Source organism: Cebus imitator, unplaced genomic scaffold (assembly GCF_001604975.1).
Source record: "Cebus imitator isolate Cc_AM_T3 unplaced genomic scaffold, Cebus_imitator-1.0 Scaffold8, whole genome shotgun sequence".
Lineage (NCBI taxonomy): Eukaryota > Metazoa > Chordata > Mammalia > Primates > Cebidae > Cebus > Cebus imitator.
Window position 1 is genome coordinate 11961781 of NW_016107323.1, and position 21105 is coordinate 11982885.

The 21105-nt window shown below is 45.3% G+C and overlaps 1 protein-coding gene across 2 annotated transcripts in view; it reads left to right on the plus strand.

The window, feature by feature from the left end:
* The window catches only part of LOC108314525 (voltage-dependent calcium channel subunit alpha-2/delta-3), an 823636-nt gene that overhangs the window by 604181 nt on the left and 198350 nt on the right, over positions 1-21105 (plus strand). For both annotated transcript variants that reach the window (XM_017543458.2, XM_037743848.1), the window contains 6 exons: positions 7131-7214; positions 14226-14297; positions 14555-14616; positions 15992-16059; positions 20145-20190; positions 20351-20448. In XM_017543458.2, coding sequence (XP_017398947.2) covers positions 7131-7214; positions 14226-14297; positions 14555-14616; positions 15992-16059; positions 20145-20190; positions 20351-20448 — 430 coding nt within the window. The remainder of the gene's footprint in view (positions 1-7130; positions 7215-14225; positions 14298-14554; positions 14617-15991; positions 16060-20144; positions 20191-20350; positions 20449-21105) is intronic.

The following is a 21105-nucleotide window of genomic DNA, read 5'->3' on the forward strand; positions in this document are numbered from 1 at the left end:
CTGGAGTGCAGTGGTGTGATCTCAGCTCACTGCAACCTCTGCCTCCCGGGTTCAAGCGATTTTTTTTGCCTCAAGATCCTGAATAGCTGGGACTGCAGGCACATACCATTGTGCTCAGCTAATTTTTGTATTTTTTGGCGGAGATGGGGTTTTGCCATGTTGGCCAGGCTAGTCTTGAACTCTAGATCTGCCTCAGCCTCCCAAAATGCTGGAATTACAGGGGTGAGCCACTGCGCTTGGCCTAGGTATTTTTAATCTGACACTGATTATCCTTTCTCTGGCCACCAAGCTCAGTTTCAGGGTAGGCCAAATGAGTCAGCTGGTAACAGAGACATGACCGGCTAATGGCATTTGACTTCCAATGTGATTCTGTGACCATTAATGGGTCTTCTGTGTCCAGTCCCATCAGCAGTTGCCATCTGAACCAAGGACCTGCATTACCCAGGAGAAGAGCTCCTCAGGGGAGGCAGTGCCAAGGGCTGATGGCAACCAGACTGCAGGTTCAGAAACGAGGCTGGGCCAGCTCCACTGCGATGCCACTGCCTGTCAGCCACATCACCACATGACCCGCCCTTCCTGGGTGCTGCATTTTCCCATCTCAGAAGCAGTTACCCCTCACCTGGAGTTGTGAGAATGAAACAAGACACATACCACTCTTAGCACAGAGCCTGGCACCAGAAACATTCACCTTCATGACGAATGATGGGAAGTGAGGGGGAGACTGCCCAGCAGGGGAATCATCGCTTTTTTATTCTTTTCTAAAGGCAGTCACTTGGAAGGCAGAACAGATTAGTTGCTACATTTTATCAATTTCTTGTTAGAGAAACAATGAACTTTGAAAGGTGAAAACAGTAACTGATTCAAAGTACTTTTACCCTTTGGGAAAGAGAGCAGAATGGCAGGTGCCAACAGCCATGTGGTGTTAGTAAGGGCAATATACTTTTCACTTCGTATACTTTTCATTATTTTCCAAATTTTCAACAATGGGCTATTATTTCATGGATAAGGGGCTGGGGGAAAATAAGGAAACAGCAAATGCTCAAAGTGCTTAGATTGTGACTTCGTGTCTGTCACCACCCCAATCCCGCTACTGATCCCCAAGGGAGCAGGGGCTGACAGAGGCCACTGGGACTGCCTTTTCCCGGGGCCGCCTCCTCTGGGTCTGTCACAGCCAGAGGCCTTGATGTGCAGCTGGCAACATGGAATCAAAGGGGAGAAGACCCTCACTCTGCCACAACCCCCCGGCCTTTGCCTTGACCTTGAGATGAATCAGCACTGAGTCAGGTCCAACAGCCTCTTTAAAGGAATAGGGCTATTTATAAACAAGATACTGTTATGAACCCCGTTACCTGTGAAGGAACTTCCTCCCTGGGGGTGAGCTGCATGGAGCAGGGGCTGCTGCATCTCATCAGTCAGTATCAGCAGTTGTTAGTACTGGCCGAATGGGCATGTCTTCAGGCCGTATTTATTAAGACACACAATGTGCTGGGCTCCTTGCTAAGCCATGTTTATACCCATTTGCTTCTCAGTGCAGCCCTGTAAGCTGAGTGCCCATACCTCCATCTTAACGGATGAGGAAAATGAGGCACAGAAAGGTGCACACCTAGCCCCAGACCACACAGTGTGTAGAACTGATTAGAATCAGAGTCTGACTCCAGGGTCCTGGCTTTAAGCACTCTCCTAAATGGGTTCCCTTGATGAAGCCTGATTCACTGGTAATGAATTGTGATCAACAGCATGAGACTGGCAGCTTCTTCTCCCTGGGTGATTCTTCCATGCTCCCCAAGGCTTGCCCAGGCCTGGCACAGAGCCTGAGAAATGTTAGGTATTTTGGGATGTGTAGATGAACAAATGAGTGAATGAGAGAAAGAATAGATGAGTGAGTGAAGGAATGAGGTGCCCTGTGGCCATTGGTCCTGATCTCTTGCATACGGAGGAGTAAGGCTGATTACATCCATCCTCCTGAAACGGTCCCTGAGCCTTGGGCAAAAGAGAAGACACAGGGCTTTGGAGGAAATGGCAAAGGTCTTCATCAGCTGAGGACTGTGACTGCCTAGGAGAGAAACATCTGCCCCAGATAATTGCTGGCTCGCAGCCCTCGGCCACACCCCGTGTCCAGATGGCATTAGCTTTGGACAAAGTTTATTCCTCTCCACTTGGGGATCTCCCACCCCCATCTCCTTCCTTCCTCTTGGCAGCATGAAGTAGCACATATATGTATCAATTATTAGCACACACAGTATTTGTTCCACAGAGGCTGCGTGGGTATGTGTAACTGATTTCCTCTGGCCTTTCCCAGAAGAACACAGAAAGAATAAAGGTGTTTTGTTTTATTGAAATCCACATGGTCATTGCGTTGGCCCAGCCCACTGTGTTTCCAAAGTTAGTCTGTAGGTAACACAAAAGGGTGCTGGTATCCAGACCATTAAATACAGCCAGGAAAAGGCTCTGTGCTGCAGGCAAGTCCTGGTTCCAGCTTGCTCCTCGGTGAGTGCCCTCCTGTCCCATCCTGCTAGGGCAAGCGCTAGTTTGTGCGTTCCCCACATCTGGCCTTTATTTGAAACTCCACCTCAAAGTATTTCATAGCACAGAATATCTTTCCTTATTAAATTCTCCCCCACAGATTTTTTTCATAAAACAGGCACCAAAAACTACAAACCTACCTGTGGCTCTCAAAGTATCTGTTTATAAACCTTTGGAAACTGTTTGCAATTCGTTAATCACATTTTGAAAGGAAGTTACAGATTACAGATACACTAACAAATGCCATACACGATGCTTAGGCCCCGGGAACCAACTCCTCACGCAGAAGAAGAGGGAGTCATGGAGCTAAGGGACCTGGGATTTGTCCCCTTTTAAAACTGCATGGGAGAGGGGAGGTTGGGCGTGGGAGTTGGACATTTGAGAATTTAGTTCTTTTTCTTTCACTCATAGGGGTGAGGGGCCGGAGGAGTAGGCAAGAGAGAGCAACTGTACTCAAACACAGTCGTGTATCTTGGAGAGTAGGAGGACATTTCGTAAATCACATGTTCCTCCATAATCATGGAAACACTAATGTTTGTGAATACTTCACATAACATGTACTTTAAAAAGCAGTTCATTTGAAAAGAAAAAGAAAAGGCACTAAATATATACAAGTTGGAATTCCATTCACTGCTCAATGCTTAAAATGTAAGCCAGCTTTTTTTTATTATTATTAAAATAAGGTCTTTAAAAGGGAAGGGGGATAAGGTGGAGAGAAAGTATAGACATAGAAAACATCCAAGGATTTCAGGCACAGCCTGATCCAGGTGCACACACCACATTTGCAGGACACTTTTCTTATCTTTTCTCAGCTTTCCCTGAATTGGCTTCATTCCCAGGAAGACTTTCTGTAAGTAGTGGCAGAGATGGCCATGAGCTGTTACAGGTTCCCATCCTGCCACCTTAGCAATGCCTCTTCTGGATAAATCCAGGAAAGCATCCCAAATAGAATCTCTTGAGTTTCATTTGAATTGGAATGGGTTATGTACCCACCTCTGAACCAGTGACACCCTAGAGTGATGTGGGCCTCCCTCACTGAGAAGGCCCCATGAAGGATGGTTTTACCGTCACGAGAATTATACTTCCTGGGTGTGGTGCCCAAGGAGCTCCCTACAGGAAAACTGAGGTGATAGTAGGGGATGGGTGGTGGCAGAATGAAGCGTAGGAACCTTCCTAATAGAGTGCCACTCTCTGTCCTTTTAATGTATTACTTAGTAGGGGAAAGGAGGTAGGAGGATTTAGGCTCCGTGTGTTAGAGTTGGCTTGTAGCTCTTGGCCTGTTATATCTATGCAGCAGCCCACTGACTTTTACTTTTCTCACTCAAATTAATCACTCTGATGCATGACTATTTATATTATAAAGGAGCTTATTCATTAATAAAGACCCAAATGAAAAGTGTTTCAAACCCATTTTACATACCTGGCTAAGCAGACATTGTAGACAGTGCTCCAGTGGAAATATCCCTACCCCCTATCTGTATCTTGCCGTGAAATTAGATTACAGAGACTTGCTGGAATATGGTGGCTCACGGGCCAGTGTGATGGCAAGTCTTTCATTCCATCACTCTCTAATCCTTCCAAGTATCTCAAATACCTTTTGGTGCAATGTCCTGCATTTCTTGAGAGATTATAAAAAATGAGTAAAGACATCTGGGAAGGATCAGAAGTCAAGAATTCTCTGCTGATTCCACCTTTGCCAAATGCCATCTAAAAGGACTTGGGCTCCTTAACACAAGTGTGAATTTTTCTGCCAGGAGAGACTTCAGCTCAAACTTGTAAGCTATACACAGGTAGAGACATATGAATGTGACTGACACCATCGCATTCAACAAACATCTCTTGTCTGCCTATGGTTTGCAGAATGGTGACCAGTGAAGTTATTGAGTGGTCTTCTTCATTTCAGGAAAATGAGGTATTAGCCAATTCTATGAAGTGAGCCTGTGTCTTTCCACAAAATCCATGACTCTCAGGAATATTGCTAGCTGAGTATTAAAAGATTTTTCTGTGTCTGGGAATGTGCTTGCCATTTTATGTACAGTATCTCATTTAATACTCCCAGCTTTTCTTTGCCATGGAGGTACTATTGTTTTTACCCATTTTGCAACTGAGGAAGGAAGCTTGGAGTAGCTGGGTACCTGGCTTAGGATCACACACCCATTGTGATGTGAGTGGCGTAACATGGCAGAGCCACTGCGATCTTCTCTATGAAAAAAGACACAGGGACACTTTTTTTGAGAATGAAGGAATATTTGTTGCTCTGAAGCTTGTAGTCTTTTTTTAAAAGCTCTTTGACAGTGGTTGAAATAACATGAGGCTTAGACATGAAAATTTAGACAGGGGCTGCTGGTGGGTGAGGTGTCCTCTACTATACTGGCTATGCAATCTTATTTAACTTGTTTAATTTATTTAACATGTTAGAACCTGTTTTCCCAAATGCATTATGGGCAACACATTGGCCTTAAAGAAGCAGAATTAAGAAGGATAAACTACAAGTAAGTCCTTGAAAAAGAATGAAGCACTGCTTAATTGGCTTCATATCTTTAGTGCCTTGTACTTAGTAGGTGTCCAATAAATGTGTATTGAATCAATGAATAAAGAAGCATTTTGAAGTAACCAAAGAAAGAACTTCCTCAAAATAGACAGTTTAGATCCAGCATCAGGCAACCCAAGAAATTACAGAAGTTCTGCCTGTCAAGTTCAGGATCTGGGCTGTGTGAGTTTCTGGGGTGCCTAATAACTCTCAATAATGGTTCTTAGGTCGGAGGTCCAGAACGGCTGTCTGACTCTAAGTCCTCAGGGGGACAGGACAGTCCCTCCCCCACACTCCTCTGCACTGAGAGGCAAGGCACTGCTGCTGCTGACAACTCCCATTGACTTCATTCCTGTTCTTTCTGCTCAGCCCAAGACTGCATCTCACAAGGGCCAGGGCCTCCATGCACACAGGAACTTTCCATAACAGGATCCAACTGCTAATCTGCTATTGTTTACAGCGGCTTCTGAGGGAACCACTTTCCTTCCCCTTCATCTGGAGTGGATCTGATGTCATAAAACTGACCGTGAATGTCTGTTAATTGAAAACCTAAGAATAAGGGATGGGCTCACCGTCAGTCAGGGTGGTAAGAGCCCACTGGCCATAGGAGGCCAGGCACCATCCTAGGTAGTGGTGGGGATGGGAGGGAGACTCTCCAGAGAGATCACAGAGTTCCTGAAATGCACTTGACAGAGAAGAAAACTGCATTACTTGGACACTTGGCCTTGTTTGGTACCACAGTGGTACAAGATCAATCCCTTCTGGCCCTTCCCACATCACACCGGGGGTTAGTTTACACTTGTCTAGCTCAACATATAGGCTGCGGTTTTCTTCTTCTTGCCCAGTGTGGCCTCAGCACCTGTCACCATAGCAGCCGATGATTTCCAAAATGGCAACCTATGGTTTTGAGGTCTCAAAACACTTAAGACTGACCCTGCATCTTACTTAGAGCCTTCTAGTTAAATCAAAAGATGACCGATCTGGAGAGAAAAGTGAAAAAGAAAGCAGTATACATGTATATATATTTTTCCAGTGTGCCGTTAACCACATCTGATGAACGTGTAAAGGGGTTGCTAATCCTTAGCCTGCAGCAGAGGGCAGACTTTCCTACATTATAAACACCCCACAACCAGCGTGAAAGGCCTCAAGACACAAGAACGTCCAGACACAAGAATGGCCGGCCGATAAAATCGTAGGCTTACAGGGTGACTGACACCAGTGATTTAGGGGCGAAAACCCAGAGCACTTCCCCAGTTCTTCATGCGTTCATCAGCTATTCTGGAGAAATGCCCTAACAGCCATTAAATCTGGCTGTGATTCCTAAGCCCCTCATCTACACCAGGTAAAGGAGCCGTGCTTAGTTCAGTACTGCTGCGGCCAGTGTGGCAGCAAAGAGATGGTTCTGTGTGTCTGCAACATGCCACCAGCATGCTGAGCCCAGCCCCAGCTGTGGAGATCCGTGCTTTTCCTTCCTTACCAAGGAGTTTGGGGTAGGTTTGAGACAGAAGGTAGAGGAGGGAGAATTATAAAGTATAGGGGGACATGGCTAGATTTTTGGTAAATTTTTAAGTAAGAAGACCTTTCTTGTGTCGTGAATTGAGTTTTAGCAGCTTTGGAATACACACACACACACACACACACACACACACACACACACCCCATTCAATAGGAAGACAACTCTGCTGCTAACTAATCTGCTATCGTTTACAGAATGTACATTGTTTACATGTATACCATCTATGTGTATGTACATATGCACACACCCCACCCCCATTCAAGGGGGGACACATTTTCCTTTGTATCTGGTGTTTTTGGAAACAAGGAGTCTACAAGGTAAACTCATGTCAAGCAAAGCGTTAACTTTTCTACTCCCCCAGCTTGGAGCAAATGTTTAGAGGCACCTGGCCTCGGCTTCCCTGTCGTTAAAGCCCCTAGGACTGTCCCCCTGCTGGGCTTCTCCCCCGCATCGATCCACTCCCAAGCCCTGTCCGTGAAACAGGACTTGGGAGGATACAGATTGCGCTGACTGATGACTTCACGGACTTTTCTTTTTCTTCTTCTTCTTCCCCCTTACTAGTATGAAGAAGGAAAAAAGCGCAGGAAACCTAACTATAGTAGCGTTGACCTCTCTGAGGTGGAGTGGGAAGACCGCGATGATGTGGTAAGTGATTTGCTTTCAGGCCTCGTGGAGATGGAGCTGCACTGTACCCACTTCTGTACCTGGGGGTGATCCCAGGAGTTGGCCAAGAGGCCCACCGAAGGGACACTTGGCCACCAGAGGGGCGTGGAGACAATGGGCCTTTGTAGCATTTGTGGAGTTTTATAACTCTCTAGCTGGTCCAGCAGACCAGTTGCAGACAGGCCAGCCACCCCAGCTGCTTGTGCAGTCTACTAAAACCATCCCCGGACAGACTCTGACCCCTCTGCAGCTGATGACTCCAGCCTCCTCCCCAGTGCCGTGGATGACACCTGACATCTTCAGTGGAACCTGGCTGGGCAACAGGAGGCTCTGCCCAGTACAAAGTCAGGGTGCCTGCAGGTCAAGCAGGCAGGTTCCTGGGCAGCAAGAATTCGCCTGTCAGGACCTCGTGGGCACAGCTCGTGTTTTCAGAGCGCAGCCAGGGCTCTGCAGGCTCACTTTCCTCCTGCTCGGTTGGCTGCCCATTTCCTGTACCTTTCCAGCCTTTCATTCTGCTCCAGCCTTGCTGCAGCCACCCCCCATGCTTTTTCCCCGCCCAGATTCAGCCTATGGTGCTCTATCAAAAGCTCTCCTTATGCCCACGACTTAACCCGGTCAAGCCTTCTTGTTACTTCCTCAATAAATCAGATTTGTTAGACACGGCTGCCTTTGTGTGAATCCAGGTGGACTCTCCTTAATTAAATCGTAACTTCCCAGGTGTTTCCATCTGAGTCCCTACTCTTCTCTTTTTCTTAGGGTGTCTCTGTGCCGAAGCCACGTGTCTCTGCCCCACCCTCCTGGATTTGTCTGGGGTCCTTTCTTAAGTTCCACTGTTGAGTTAGCATTGTTTCCATCTCCCACTGCATCCTGCTCTTCAAAGGGATGCTGAGGAGAACCATTTGAAAGCCCAGACTGGGTTCTCATGCCTTCCCGAGCATGGGGCCGGCATCACGGCGCTCTCACTCCAGCTCTTCTTCTTGCCACACCCTCTGCACCCTGTCACGTGCTCAGCTAGCATAAATCTCTCGTCTTCATCCTTGCTCATAAAATGTGAGAGCCATAGCTGTTTTAGAAATTTAACCTCTTTTCTTCTTCATCTGCACTAAGTCTACTTAAACCCAAGTTTAGACAAAATAACTTTGCCATTTGATTAAAGCTCCTCCCCCACACACTTTTCCCGCAAGCCAAAGGGCTGGCATAGTGTCAGCTCAATAGTATAGTCAAGTTTTCTATCTTCTTGCTCCTTAAACACTGTCCTGAGGATCTGGGCAGTTCTTAGGATGGTCCTGCACCTCATGTGCCCACCCTGGCTTAGCACAGTGTGAGGAGTGCTGCTCAGGTGTTAGACTCCTGCCAGGTTCAAATCCCACCTTCACTGTTTGCCAGAGGTCTGTCTTGGGTGGGTGAGTATGCCTCCCTAGACCTCAGTTTTATTTTGTGTTCTTTGTTTATTTTTTCCAAATAAAATGAGTATGATGGCAGTTGTCCCCACTTGATAGAGCTGTTGTGAGGATTAAATGGGTTAATAGATTAAAAAACAGAAAAGTGCTTACACCATTCTGGGGACACAGTGAGCTTTCTAAAGGTGGTAGCCATGGTTAGTGTTCTTTTCACCCTCATTGGTCTTCAGGGGACCCTGTCATGAATGAATGTCCTTTGGACTTACAGTTGCTATGACTCTTTGGAGGGGACTTTCCATTGCTGTTGTTCTTCTTCCTTCCTCACTTTATGTGTTGCTTTTTGTTGTTTTGCTTGTTTGTGGCCTCACTCAACCTTCTCCCTTTTTGCATCCTACCTGAAGACATGTATGACTCAGCTCACTCCAGGCATCACCTGTGTCCCAGCTGGGTTTCAGTGAGCGAATATCTCCTTTAGTCATCACGGTTTGGGAACACCTTTTATCTCCGCATCCTACTTCCCTTTCTTGTCGGAGCTGCAGACATCAGATTCTCAGCCTCATGTGCATGTTCTTCACCTCTACGTGAATCCCAGAACTATGTTCTGTCTGTCCAACTTCATCCAACTTCAGAGTTCCCATTTCTCAAGCAGGTCCAATGCTTTTGTTTCACACAGGTTGGTCTCTGGTTAGCTCTTCGGTTTGGCTCTCTCATCTTGTTGCCTTGGGAGCACGGTGCATTTGAAATGTGAATTCCTTCTCTATCAACATATTTGACTTGGGAAAACCCAGACCACCATTTCTCTCCCGGGGATTTGCACGTCCCTAATTGGAGAATTCTGGAATCTACAGAAAGCATCATTGTGAAGTCTGCGCAAAATCTCACATGTCCATGGGCTGGCCTTTGGGGTTTGCACCTGAGTAGCAGAGGACAGGGTTTAGGTAAAAATCTAGGCAAGACCATGTAAGCACAGCCAGCTGAGGAAGAAGCAGCAGAGTCTGCCCGGATGCAGAGAATTTCTTGGAAGGTGAGGTCGACTTCTCTAGGAAGTAGGCTCCTGACTTTAATAACCACAATTATAACTTGCATACTTCCCAAAACAATGTAAGTTCATATCTACTGTTAAAATGCATATAAAATAGACTGGCTGAAATTAAAAGACAAAAATCTTAAACTGTTTAGAGGAGTATGTGCAGGACTTCTGTCCCACTCTGCAGGATGAGTTAGGCATCACATCAGCCATACTGTAAGTAGGGCAGATATTTGGGGGACCCATGTGCCAGCAGGGGACTTTGAGGCATGCATCGCCTAACCAGTGCAGCTCCCCTCTGGGAAGGGAAAATTATCTTAAAAATAGCATTTATCCTTTGGTTATAAATTCTCAGAGATGGCAGAAGGAATTGAGGTTGATTTGTTTTGTTCCTATTAACTTTCAGTCATTCCCAAGCTTTCCACATTAAACGCGATTATTTCTATTAATATAAAAACCTCATATAAATGATAACGGCCATGTATTAGCTTTCCTTATACACCAGTACCATTCTAAGTGATATACATGAGTGGACTTACTTATTTCTCACAGTGAACCTATGAAATGGGTGTTTTTGTTACCTCCATTTTACAGGTAAGGAAACTGAGAGAGAGAATGGATGTAATGGCCTAAGGACATCAGTGTGGATTCCAGCTCAGGCAGCCTGGCCCACAGAGCCATGCTCTTGAGTCTTGGATATCCCATGGAGAGAGCCCTTAAGTCGTTAAGTCCAGGAGTCCTTGAAGACTCTATTTCAGTGACTCATAGTGTATGGGTTATCCTCCCCTGGGGGTGCAGAAAAGATGGGGAGTGCCTTGCACTTAGTAGCTGCTAAACAGATGTTTGTCTGCACGGTATTGTTGTGAGTACTGCCCGTAGATTCTACTTTGAATCTAACTAAGTCTGTTTTCATATGCTGGTTGAATGCTTGCTTGGGAATGACAGACCTGTTTATCCACGGCATCTCCCTTCCTCTTTAATCTGCCAGCTTGTCCATGGTTGCATGTCATTAGGGGCTTAGAAATGCAGGCTGCCTGTGCACCAGAAAAGGTGAGGCTAATGTTCTAATGTGGACAGTGAGCCACCATTAGGAGGATTAGCTATCACTCCATAATCATACACACAACTTAAGGTGGCCAGTGAATCTCTGGGGAAAGCTTCCTTAATGAGCTCTAACATGGGTGGTCTGATTAGCAGGCTAACAATGAAACAAGAAACATGGCTTCCAGTGGTAACGAGGTTGGTAGGAAAGTGGGTGCTTTGAGTGGTTATCCCAGCAGCTTCAGCTTCAGCACTGCACAAGAGAGACAGATTCACCAGGGGCTCTGGAGAAGCACGTTTGAGCTGGACGATGCAGGGCCTAGGGGAGAGGGTGGTTCCCAGAGACCGGAGAGGCTGATCACTGTCACCAGACGGGGATTTTCAGCTTGAGGAGGTCTTACCTTTTATTTAATTGACTACACTGTGGTGCAAGCTGCTTTAATGTCCACTGCATTATCACACTTGCAGGTGCTTGGTATCTGATATGGAAAAATAAAGGCATACCACTGATGTTTTAATTTGCCTTTCTCTGACTATGTGTTAAGTGGAACAGCTGCACATGGAATTTTTAATGACTACATAATATGCTAACATATGGGCACACCAAAACTTGTTTGGAAATTTTCCTCTGTCGGGCTGTTTGCATTTTCCCAGTTGTTCACTGGTGTAAGTCCAGGCAGTGGCAAGTTCAAAGTGGTGAACATCACGCCCCCCTCCACCGCCCTAGCCGGGGACTGATCACGTGGCTCGTCCCTGTCACTCTGGCCTGTGCTCAGGGCTCCTCTGCCATCTTACAACCCAGGGGTGCCACTGAGTGTGCTTCTGGGCAATTTGCTCATCTTCTCAAGCCGCAGCCTCCTAAGATACAAAAGTGACATTCGAGAATGCTGCAGCCTCACAATGCTGTATTCTCGCAAGATAGTCTATTAAATCATCAACCTCCCTTTCTTCCTCTGGCAAAGAGCACAGAAAACCATCTTCCCCTCAGCCCCAGGTCAAGTACTTAGAGTTTGTAGAAGACCTGCCAGGAAGTGAAGACCTCAGAGTATGACATGGTCAATTTTTAAAACATTTTATTTGATTTTTTTTAAAGTTCAGAAATAATATATGATTTTTATATTAACGCTATAAAATAATTTTGTCCAGGTGCTTTCTCTTCTGATTTGGAAGGCAGAGGTTAAGAGCACAGGCTCAAGAGACAGAGGCTTCTTGACCCTGGGCAAACTTTTTGTCTTCTTTGGTTCTTTTTTTACCTGCAGAATGGGGATAATAACAGCACCTCAGATGATAAGTTTGAGGGTTTTAAAATCTGTGCCTGACACACAGTAAGAACTCAGTGAACAGTATCTCTCAGTAGTATCTGAATTTCATAGGAATCTGATGACGACTGTTTTTATAGCACCTGACAGCATCTCTGGGTCTGGGAGTCCTCACTCATTAGACAGAATGAATGAAACAGGAAGAAATTGAGCCACAGAGAGGTCACAGGACAGCTGGCTTGTGTCAGCGGCAAAACTTGAGCATTGATATCGTGGTTTACCTCTCTACCTGGGGCTGTCTCCTTTTCAGTCTGTGCAAACCCACAGGCAGTGAAGAGCAGCAGTTTTCAATGTGGGGAGATGGGGAGAGAGGTCACAAAATCCATTTAGTGATTCATGAGCAACAAATAAAAGCAACGGAATCTACTAAAATAGGAGATAGAGAGAGGCATTATCAGAGTAAAATGTATTTTTTACATGCCTCAAAGTCAAAAATGTTTGGAAAACATTGGGCTTGGGTGTCTGTGTCAGGCAAATTCGAGTCCGCATCCTGATTCCTTAAGCTACTGAAAGGTGTCTTGACACTGAGTGAGGATGAGGAAGATGCTGTTGACCACGGTGATGATGATGATGATGATGGAGGATAGCAGACAAGTACTGCGTGTGCTTAGGAGGTACTAGGCACTCTTCTAAATATTGACTCGTTGGCCTTCACTACAGCTTAATGAGATGGGTGATGGCATTAGTTCTGTTTTTCAGAAGACGAAACTGAGTCACAGAGATGGTAAGTGACCAAGATGCCCAGGATCATAAAGCTCTGGCTCCAGAGTCCATTCCCTAACTGCAGTGCCATCCTGCCTCACAGTGGGTTCAATAAGTATAACCCGTTTTTGCTATGATTTAAGAAAAGGGCAAGACTAAATGAGGCATCAGTGACCCTGGCCTTGGACACGCCCAGACCCCCATGCTGATTGTTCTGTGCTACTGGGAGTTGGGGGTGGGGCGGCATGGGGGCACAGAGAGGCTTACCTAATCTGTAGTTTGCCTGGGGAATGTGAGAGGAGAAGGTCCCAAATGGCTTTAGGCAGGCACCAGAAAGAGGAAAAATGAAAACCATGTTAAAGATAAATCGAGCCGTTCTTAAAAGTTAGAAAGTAGACTTAATTAGGACCAGCTCTCCCTGTCCAAAACCACAAAAGTTAAAATAGGAAAATACTTCCAGAAATGCCCATTATGTGTTGTTAAAAAAAAATCTTGAGTAAAATATATGTTTTATTTTATACATGCCTCCAGCTAAAAATTATGCTTTCACTCACTCGCACAGAAGATGAGAATGCAAACCCAAATCTACACAGCCTCGAATCAAATTTAGGTTGCTTACCTAGTGTTGCAGTTTTCTATCGGCCAGATCTTGCTCAAGCTCCTCAAAGGAGGAAAGAGGGGCAAAGATGAAATAGACAAGACAGGGGTGAGAAGAGAGCCTTTCCTGACAGGCTGTGGCATGTCAGCGTTTGCTCCTGTTCCATTAACTGGCCTTCTCTGTCGTCTTGCCTTGGTGCCCATGACGGCACATCTTTCATCACTGCGTCTGCTGTCCTCCTCTGAACTCATGGAAGGGCCACATGTAATTAGATGAGGTCAGCCGGGGGTGGGGGAGGAGAGGCAGACTCGCTGCTCCTAAACGGGACCTCCAAAACTCAGACACAGGGTCTCTCCTGTTCACTGCCTCATCAGCAAGGTCATTAATTGGCCCAGATTTCTCAGAGAGCATTTAAAGGTGATTCATCTTAGGAAAGGCTAATCCCTGTCTTCCAAATGCTTGGCCTTTTTTTTTTTTTTTTTCTTTTTAACTACTGTGTAGGAAAGTGCCTTTAACTCGATTACGTTTTGAAAAGTGATTTCTCCATGACAAATCAGTACCCCTTTTGTAAACGTACCTTGTCCCCAGAGACATTCTTGCTCTGTGTTTTAGCAGATTTCCAGGAGTTCACTCTCTGACCCACGGGATTCATCAATATTGTCGAGGCTGTTTTGTTATTGTCCTGAAGTTTACACGAGCTCCCCAAATTGAAGACGAAGATTATTTATTTAGTGTTGTTAGCCTGTCTCACATTGTACAGGAGCAGTTGGCTGTTTATTTTTCAGAAGCTCTGTTTTCGAGGTGTGAGTTCAATATGGAGGCTCTACTGCACACTGAGGATGCAAGGTGTCCAGATTACGGGATAATCCAGGGAAGAACTAACACACTTTTCTTTTATCGTTTTAGTTGAGAAATGCTATGGTGAATCGAAAGACGGGGAAGTTTTCCATGGAGGTGAAGAAGACAGTGGACAAAGGGGTACATTTTTCTCAAACATTTTTGCCGCTTAATTTAAAACAAACCACTGTGAAAAATTAGCTTTGAAAGCTATATCTGGAATAAATATCTTTCGCTGAGATCATTTTTCTCTTGTCTTTACTTATCTCAAACAAGATTCATGTAGTACTGTTAACCTGATCATAGTGTGTCCATTTATTTTTATTTATTTCTGAAGACTTCACCTAGCAGACTAACCATGTTTTCTTTTCTCTACGACTTTTTTTTTTTCAATCTAGAAACGGGTTTTGGTGATGACAAATGACTACTATTATACAGACATCAAGGGTACTCCTTTCAGGTAGAGCTGACCATAATACATGGACATTCCATCAGACCCATCAGTTGTGTTTGTACAAAACCTGCTGACACTCTCAGAGCTCATCATCTGAAGATAACCAAACACCCTGCCGAAAGGCTGGAAAGAGTGAGGAAGGGGCTTTTCCCAGGCTGCTTTTGTTTTCCAGAAAGGGGGAGATGGTTCAGGCTCACCCGGGAGAACTCATTCAGTCTGCCATGGCTTTGCATTTCATTGTCCAGCAAATGAGCATTCGGGGTTCCTGCTAAGGGTGAAGACCAGTGCAGAGGGTTACCAGGGTCCTTAGCCATTGAACTTGCTGCCTTGTGAGTTCCATTTCACCTTTTATTTCCATGACCAAAAAAAACAATCCTTCAAACCTGGAGGTGGCGTATCCATCCCTACATGTTGCGCCTCTGTTTCCATTTCTCTGAACTGTCCTTGTGTGCTTGTCTACCTTTGAATCCCGTTGTTTCTCTTTGTAACAGTCCTGAAAAATAGCTTTGCCTAATTGCCTGCTTTCAGATGTGTATGTAGCATTCTAAAGTTTCCCACTCCTATTAACTTAGTGTGGTAATTCGTTTTGTAAAAAAAATTATTTCAGTAAGCCTGCTTCATGTTCCTGAACTGGTGTCTCAGAGCTAAGGCGAGAAGGAGTTTACTGACTATAGAAGAATCTGAAAAATAAATTCTAGCATTGTTGTCCTAAACTGCCAAGGATCATGGGTGGATTCCATGTGGGACCAGGAGCAAACTGAGAACACATGAGCTGTTAAGTCGGTTTGCCAAATAGTCTCTCTATGTTTTACAAACATAGTCTCTTACTTTAGACAGAAACAGAATGAATCTTAAATCAAGCCAGTGAGTGTGAAAAACCTATTAGACTAGGCAGAGGATTGGGCAAAGAAGCCTGCACCGCAGCCATGTGGTTACACTCACGTATACTGGAAGTTTTCATTTTTGCCCTCGAAAAGGGATCAACTTTCTGAGTCCCAAACTCTAGGGGCTGGAGAGATCCATCTCTGGCTGAATGCTGCAGGGCAAGGGTGTATAAAGAGCAGGGCGCATGGTCCTTGGGAGGGCATCCGAGAGAAGGGCTTGCTGGGAGGGCGAGCAGTTTGCCACAACTCCTAAAACACAAAGAGTAGCCAACTGCTGCTGGCATTTCCAATCAGAAATTACTTTGAAGCAGCTGATTGAACCTAAGAAAAGCCAACACCAGCAATAATCAGTAGGGTTTCTAAAGTAAACGGTTGGAAAAATTGTTTACAGATCATAAAATGGAAATGTGAAAAATGGAAAATTCAAAAATGTTAGCCCACAAGTCTGTTCAAGTTGATGCCAGGTATTTCAAGATCTGCTTTGTCTCTCTGCACAGTTTAGGTGTGGCGCTCTCCAGAGGCCATGGGAAGTATTTCTTCCGAGGGAATGTAACCATCGAAGAAGGTAAGATGCTGCCTGGCTCCTCTTATCCTTTGGTGTGGGAAGAAAGCTCGGGAGCCAGCTATTGAGTTAACTGAAGAACTTGTTCATCTGTCCATACCTCTGGCCAGTCCCTTGGGCATTCCACTCAAACAAATCCCTACTTGATATTCTTAATACCTTTCCTCTTCCCTGTTGTGCCTAGGTTTCAGAATGGCAGGAATTCTGATTCATGGTTGTGATTTAATTTACTTATATTCGGCTTTCATCCGCGATGCTGTTGACTGTCAGTGGCTCATAGTCAACAGCTTTGTGGATGAAAGCAGAATGTAAGTCAATAGGAATCATCCCTGAGCTCTATTCTTCTCATGCACAACAATCAGTACCTGGGAGAAATACAAATGTATGAAATAACTCATGCCCGGGGGCAACCATGAAAACAAAGATATGAGAGCCTTGGTGTCTCCTACACAGTTGAGCCACATATTTCACTTGTGTTTCGTGGCAGCCCTGGTCCAAAGGAAAATGTGACCATTTAAATGATTTACATATGTCAGAGGGAGTAACCAGCACCTTGAAATTCCCAGGCCCTCTTTTCTTCATAAGAGAGTTTACTGTGCCCCTGTGCACAGTGAAGAGCAGTTGTCCAGCTCTTTAAATTTTAAAATTGCTGTCACACGTGCTGTCCTTTTCATCTCGCAGCGACCCAGTAGTTCAAGAGGTTACCTGTCCCAGCATTATGAGCTCACAGGGGCGGTGGACATGTTTCTGAAGGGACCCACTCCCTGAGTGGCCTTGAGTGACTCACCTGCAGGTCATTAGGTTTTACATGTTGACAGAGAAGGAGTTGGCCCAGAACAGTAGCCTTTCTGGACCTCCATAGGGAGGACAGCCCGGAATTCGGAGGTCTGTTGTAAGCCAAGTTTTAATTGGTCAGAACTGATTGCACATGAATGTAGTGAGCTTCCAGAAGCTGGGCCATCCATGGCACCCTCAGGTGATGCCACAGGGCACGAGGAAGGACTCGGATGTTCCCCGAGGTAGCCTGTGGTTTACTGCTGATGGTACCTGCCCAGGTTGTTTCAGGGATGTTGGTTTGTGCTTCCTAAGTGATTGTGAGATCGTATGGGGCAGAACAGGGAGTAGAGGGGCTCACTGCGAGCTGGGCAGAACCCAGAGTATGCCCACCAAAGAGGTAACCGTGTTATCTCTCTTCCCAGAGACACACCAGAGAACACAGGCAACTCTAACATGGCCAAGACACTCTCCAGGATGTGTTCTCACAGATCATGTTTTCACTTCTAGAATTTTCTGGCTCTGAGGGCCTTGTTGGCTCTGTAGACATCACTGCCCATGAAGCCAGAATATTCATGTCTAAGCCATGTGAGGTCAAGCTGAAGAAACAACTCATGGTCAGAATAATAGAAGGAGGGGTTATTCAGGGATTAATTGCCTCTCATGGGTCTGTTCCCTTGGTCAATCCTCAATACATGGGCCTGTCCCTCCCTCTCTCCCCCTCTCTCTCTCTCTCTCCCTCCCTCTCTCTCTCTCTCTCTCCCTCCCTCTCTCCCTCTCTCTCTCACACACACACATGGAGACACAGATACACACAGTTGTTTTGCATTGTCTTTTGGATTCTTTTTCAGCCACTTCCTTCTTCCTGTATGTTCCACAGCTGTGAGTCTAAATGATCACATAGAGAGAATTTCAGAGCTAGCTGTAACCACTATGCAAGAAATTATCTCGAATCCTCAGCAAGGGGGAGAGTGACTGCTTATCCACACAAATGAGGTCAGATCTTCCTCTCTCTGTTGGTCCTCTGTAATAAAAAGGCTGGCAATCCTGCCAGCTTTGCTGAGTAATAGAACTTAGGAAAGCTGCTTCCCCTTGGGCCAACTAGTAGAGGGTCTCGTCATCTCCAGGAGCCTTGGTGTGATTATTGTTCTCTTCTGTTCTTGGAGAGGAAAGGAGTTCCTTGGAGTTGGCAACTATACTTCTATAGGATCTTCAATAAGGAGTACTTCCCTAGAGAATGTAGGAATTTTCCACGTGCTTTGCCAATGTCAGAGATTGCAAAGATGGCAAACAGGTCTATTTTGCTAAAAAATATAAGGCGTCATTACCAGGATTGAAGGTATGGGCCATAGTTCTACCTGCTGAAATTGTTTCTCTTATAAATCTTTTACGTGTATTGCACACAATAATTGTTCAACAAATTAGAGCTTATGTCAGTATTGTCAGCAGCTCCAGTCATCAGTAGATGTGATTTTTCTCAGAAGGACCAACATCAGAGGTGAGAAAATTAGAGTACAGTTAAATTTCCTTGGTGCCCTAGGAACCCAGAGAACAAGCAGTCACAAAGATCTTCCCTATAGATCTCATCTTCTCTGAGTTTGATTTATAGGTCCTGTGAAATATGGCCAGAGAGGACTTTGTGAATGAGATTGGGAGATGGGAACTGCAACTAGAAAAACAGACTTGACATCCTTAACCCAGTTTTCTGGGAAGATATAGTCCTTTCTCAGGGCTTTTGCATTTGTTATCCCTTCGGCCATGAGCACCCTCCCTGCCACCTACACGACTCTTCCTTGCCTCATTCAGGTCACTTTCTCAGGGAAGCCTTCTCTGACCTCCATAGTTACAATGGAAACTCTCTCTCTTTCTCTCTTCAACTCTCCCCATTGGCCCTCCCTCTTCTTGTTCTATGTTCTGTTTTCCTTCTTAGCCCTCGCCACTATCTGATATGCTCTAAAGTTAAATTTTAATATAATTTACTATCTCTTTTCTGCCACTAGAAATTAAATACAATGAAGGCAGTGATTTTGTTTTGTTTTGTTCACGGCTATATTCTCAGGGCCTAGAGTCATACCTGGCATATAGCAGGTGCTCAGTAAAAGGATGGAAGAAAGGAAGGAATGGGAGAGGGTAAAAGGAAGGAAGGAAAGTTGTTTGGTTAGGAAGAAGGAAAAGGAGAAAAAGAAGAAAGGCTGCAAAGATGGATGGATTGTGCTAGGGACTAATCCCTATCCCACTTAACTGTTTTCTGGCACTTGTGAGTTATGCAGTATTACTTGTACCTCATGGTAGATATAACTCAAAGACCTGACATAACATCCCCAAGGTCATGCAGCTTCTAGGTGTTGGAGCCTGGATATGCCCACTTGGGTCATATGCAATGATGTTCATTCTAATATATTCTCTACTTTCTATAAAATCAAGCAGAATTGTGTGATAGGTCTAGCATTTTGCTACTTCTTTTATAGATTTGTATTTGAGAAGGAAACTGGAGTCCTGGACATAGTAAAATACTATTGGTCATTTAAGAAACTAACTTCCCAAAGCAGGCTATAAGCATCATGGGAGTTCCTGAGGTCATGATTCAGAAGTGTATGTCTGCTGATAACCCATTAAGATCAAGCCATATGAAGATGCAATGAAACAGAGTTCTCCTTGCAGAGCTAAGGTGGTCTGGAACCATCTATAAAAACTCCCAGATTTCCCTGCAACCCCAGCTCCCCTAGTTTCCTTCCCAGATGGATGACTCGTCTTCACTTAGGATCCTGTAACAACTAGCAATCTTTGCTGCTCAAAAACAGTTGAGTATTGGCAACTTCATATTGTTCAACCTATAATTCCACCCTCACAACCACACATCAGTTAGGGACTATTATTCCTGCTTTTCACATGAAGAAACTCACATTTAGAGAAGTAAAGTAACCTACTAACGTCACACAGGAGGTCAGTGGGCTAGCCCAGTGCCCATCTCGGACTGTATGGAGCACCAGAGTGAGTATTTCTAACCGTCCTGTTAAGCTTCTCCCTCTGGACTCATTAGTGTACCCTGTATCTTCAAGGGATTAAGGTTTTCCTGGGATGAACAGCCAGGGAAAGTGACAGTGCTGGTTGATTGAGGTGGAGATGGGGAGAGAGTCCTGCCTGGAAGGGAACTCATTTATTTTGCTCCAAGTCCCTGCTCCAAGGCAGGTACAAATTTAGAGTTGATGTCTACACTTAATCCACCCCACAGCACTACCCTAGAATATTTGAAGTGCACAGGAGGATCAGGGGGAGTGGTACTTACTCATGAACCCCTTCTCCTTGTCCCCCAGGCCTGCATGACTTAGAACATCCTGATGTGTCCTTGGCAGATGAATGGTAAGAATTAAACCATCCCTCCTTGTCCATGGCATCCTTCATTGCCCTCTGATTCCACATGGTTTGTGGTCCCTTGCCCGGTTTTCCTGGTTCAAAGGCAAAAGAAGCAGATGCTGTAAATATTGACAAGCTTTTGTTTTGGGCCATGCCATGTTCTTAGGTCCTACTGCAACACTGACCTACACCCTGAGCACCGTCATCTGTCTCAGTTAGAAGCAATTAAGCTCTACCTCAAAGGCAAAGAACCTCTGCTCCAATGTGAGTATGCTTTCAAAAGTGTGTTGTGCCTTCAGGGCTGGTGGTGGGGAGTGAACTCAAAACTGTTTTGTGGCCTCAGTTTTTAAGAGATGCTTTGCTTTGGCAGAGATTATCAGTCACATGAGATCCAATGAAATATCTGCTTCCTGTAGGAACAGGAGAAAGAATGTGGATTACAGAAAATCACGCAGAATCCCCAATCCTGGTTTAGCAGTTTGTACTGGGCTTTGTCTCCTTCTGAACCATTCAGTCAAGCAACTGAATAGGATGGAAATGTTACAACTGCGAAGGGACTGTAAATACTCATCTCCCTAATTTTGCAAATGAGAAACCAAGGCTGGAAGTAGGACACGTCTCATTCAAGGCTGTATCTAGGTCTCCTGGTTCTCCCAAGAGTGGAGTCACGACGGGGACACGTAGCCTTTCAGCGTGGTACCTGTTCTCCTTCCCCTCCTCCTACCAAGCTTCCCCTTCTAGGTGAGCTCAGTGAGTAAGAAATGGTCAGTGGCCGGTGCAAAAGAGGCAGGGAAGAGCAGCAGCAGGCCTGAGTGCCCCCTAAGGCATAAGCAGACCCTGTACTCTCACAGGATAGCTCCAGCAGCTACACTTTGGGCGGGGGAGAGCCACCAAAACTGATTGTGACGTCTGCCCCCACCT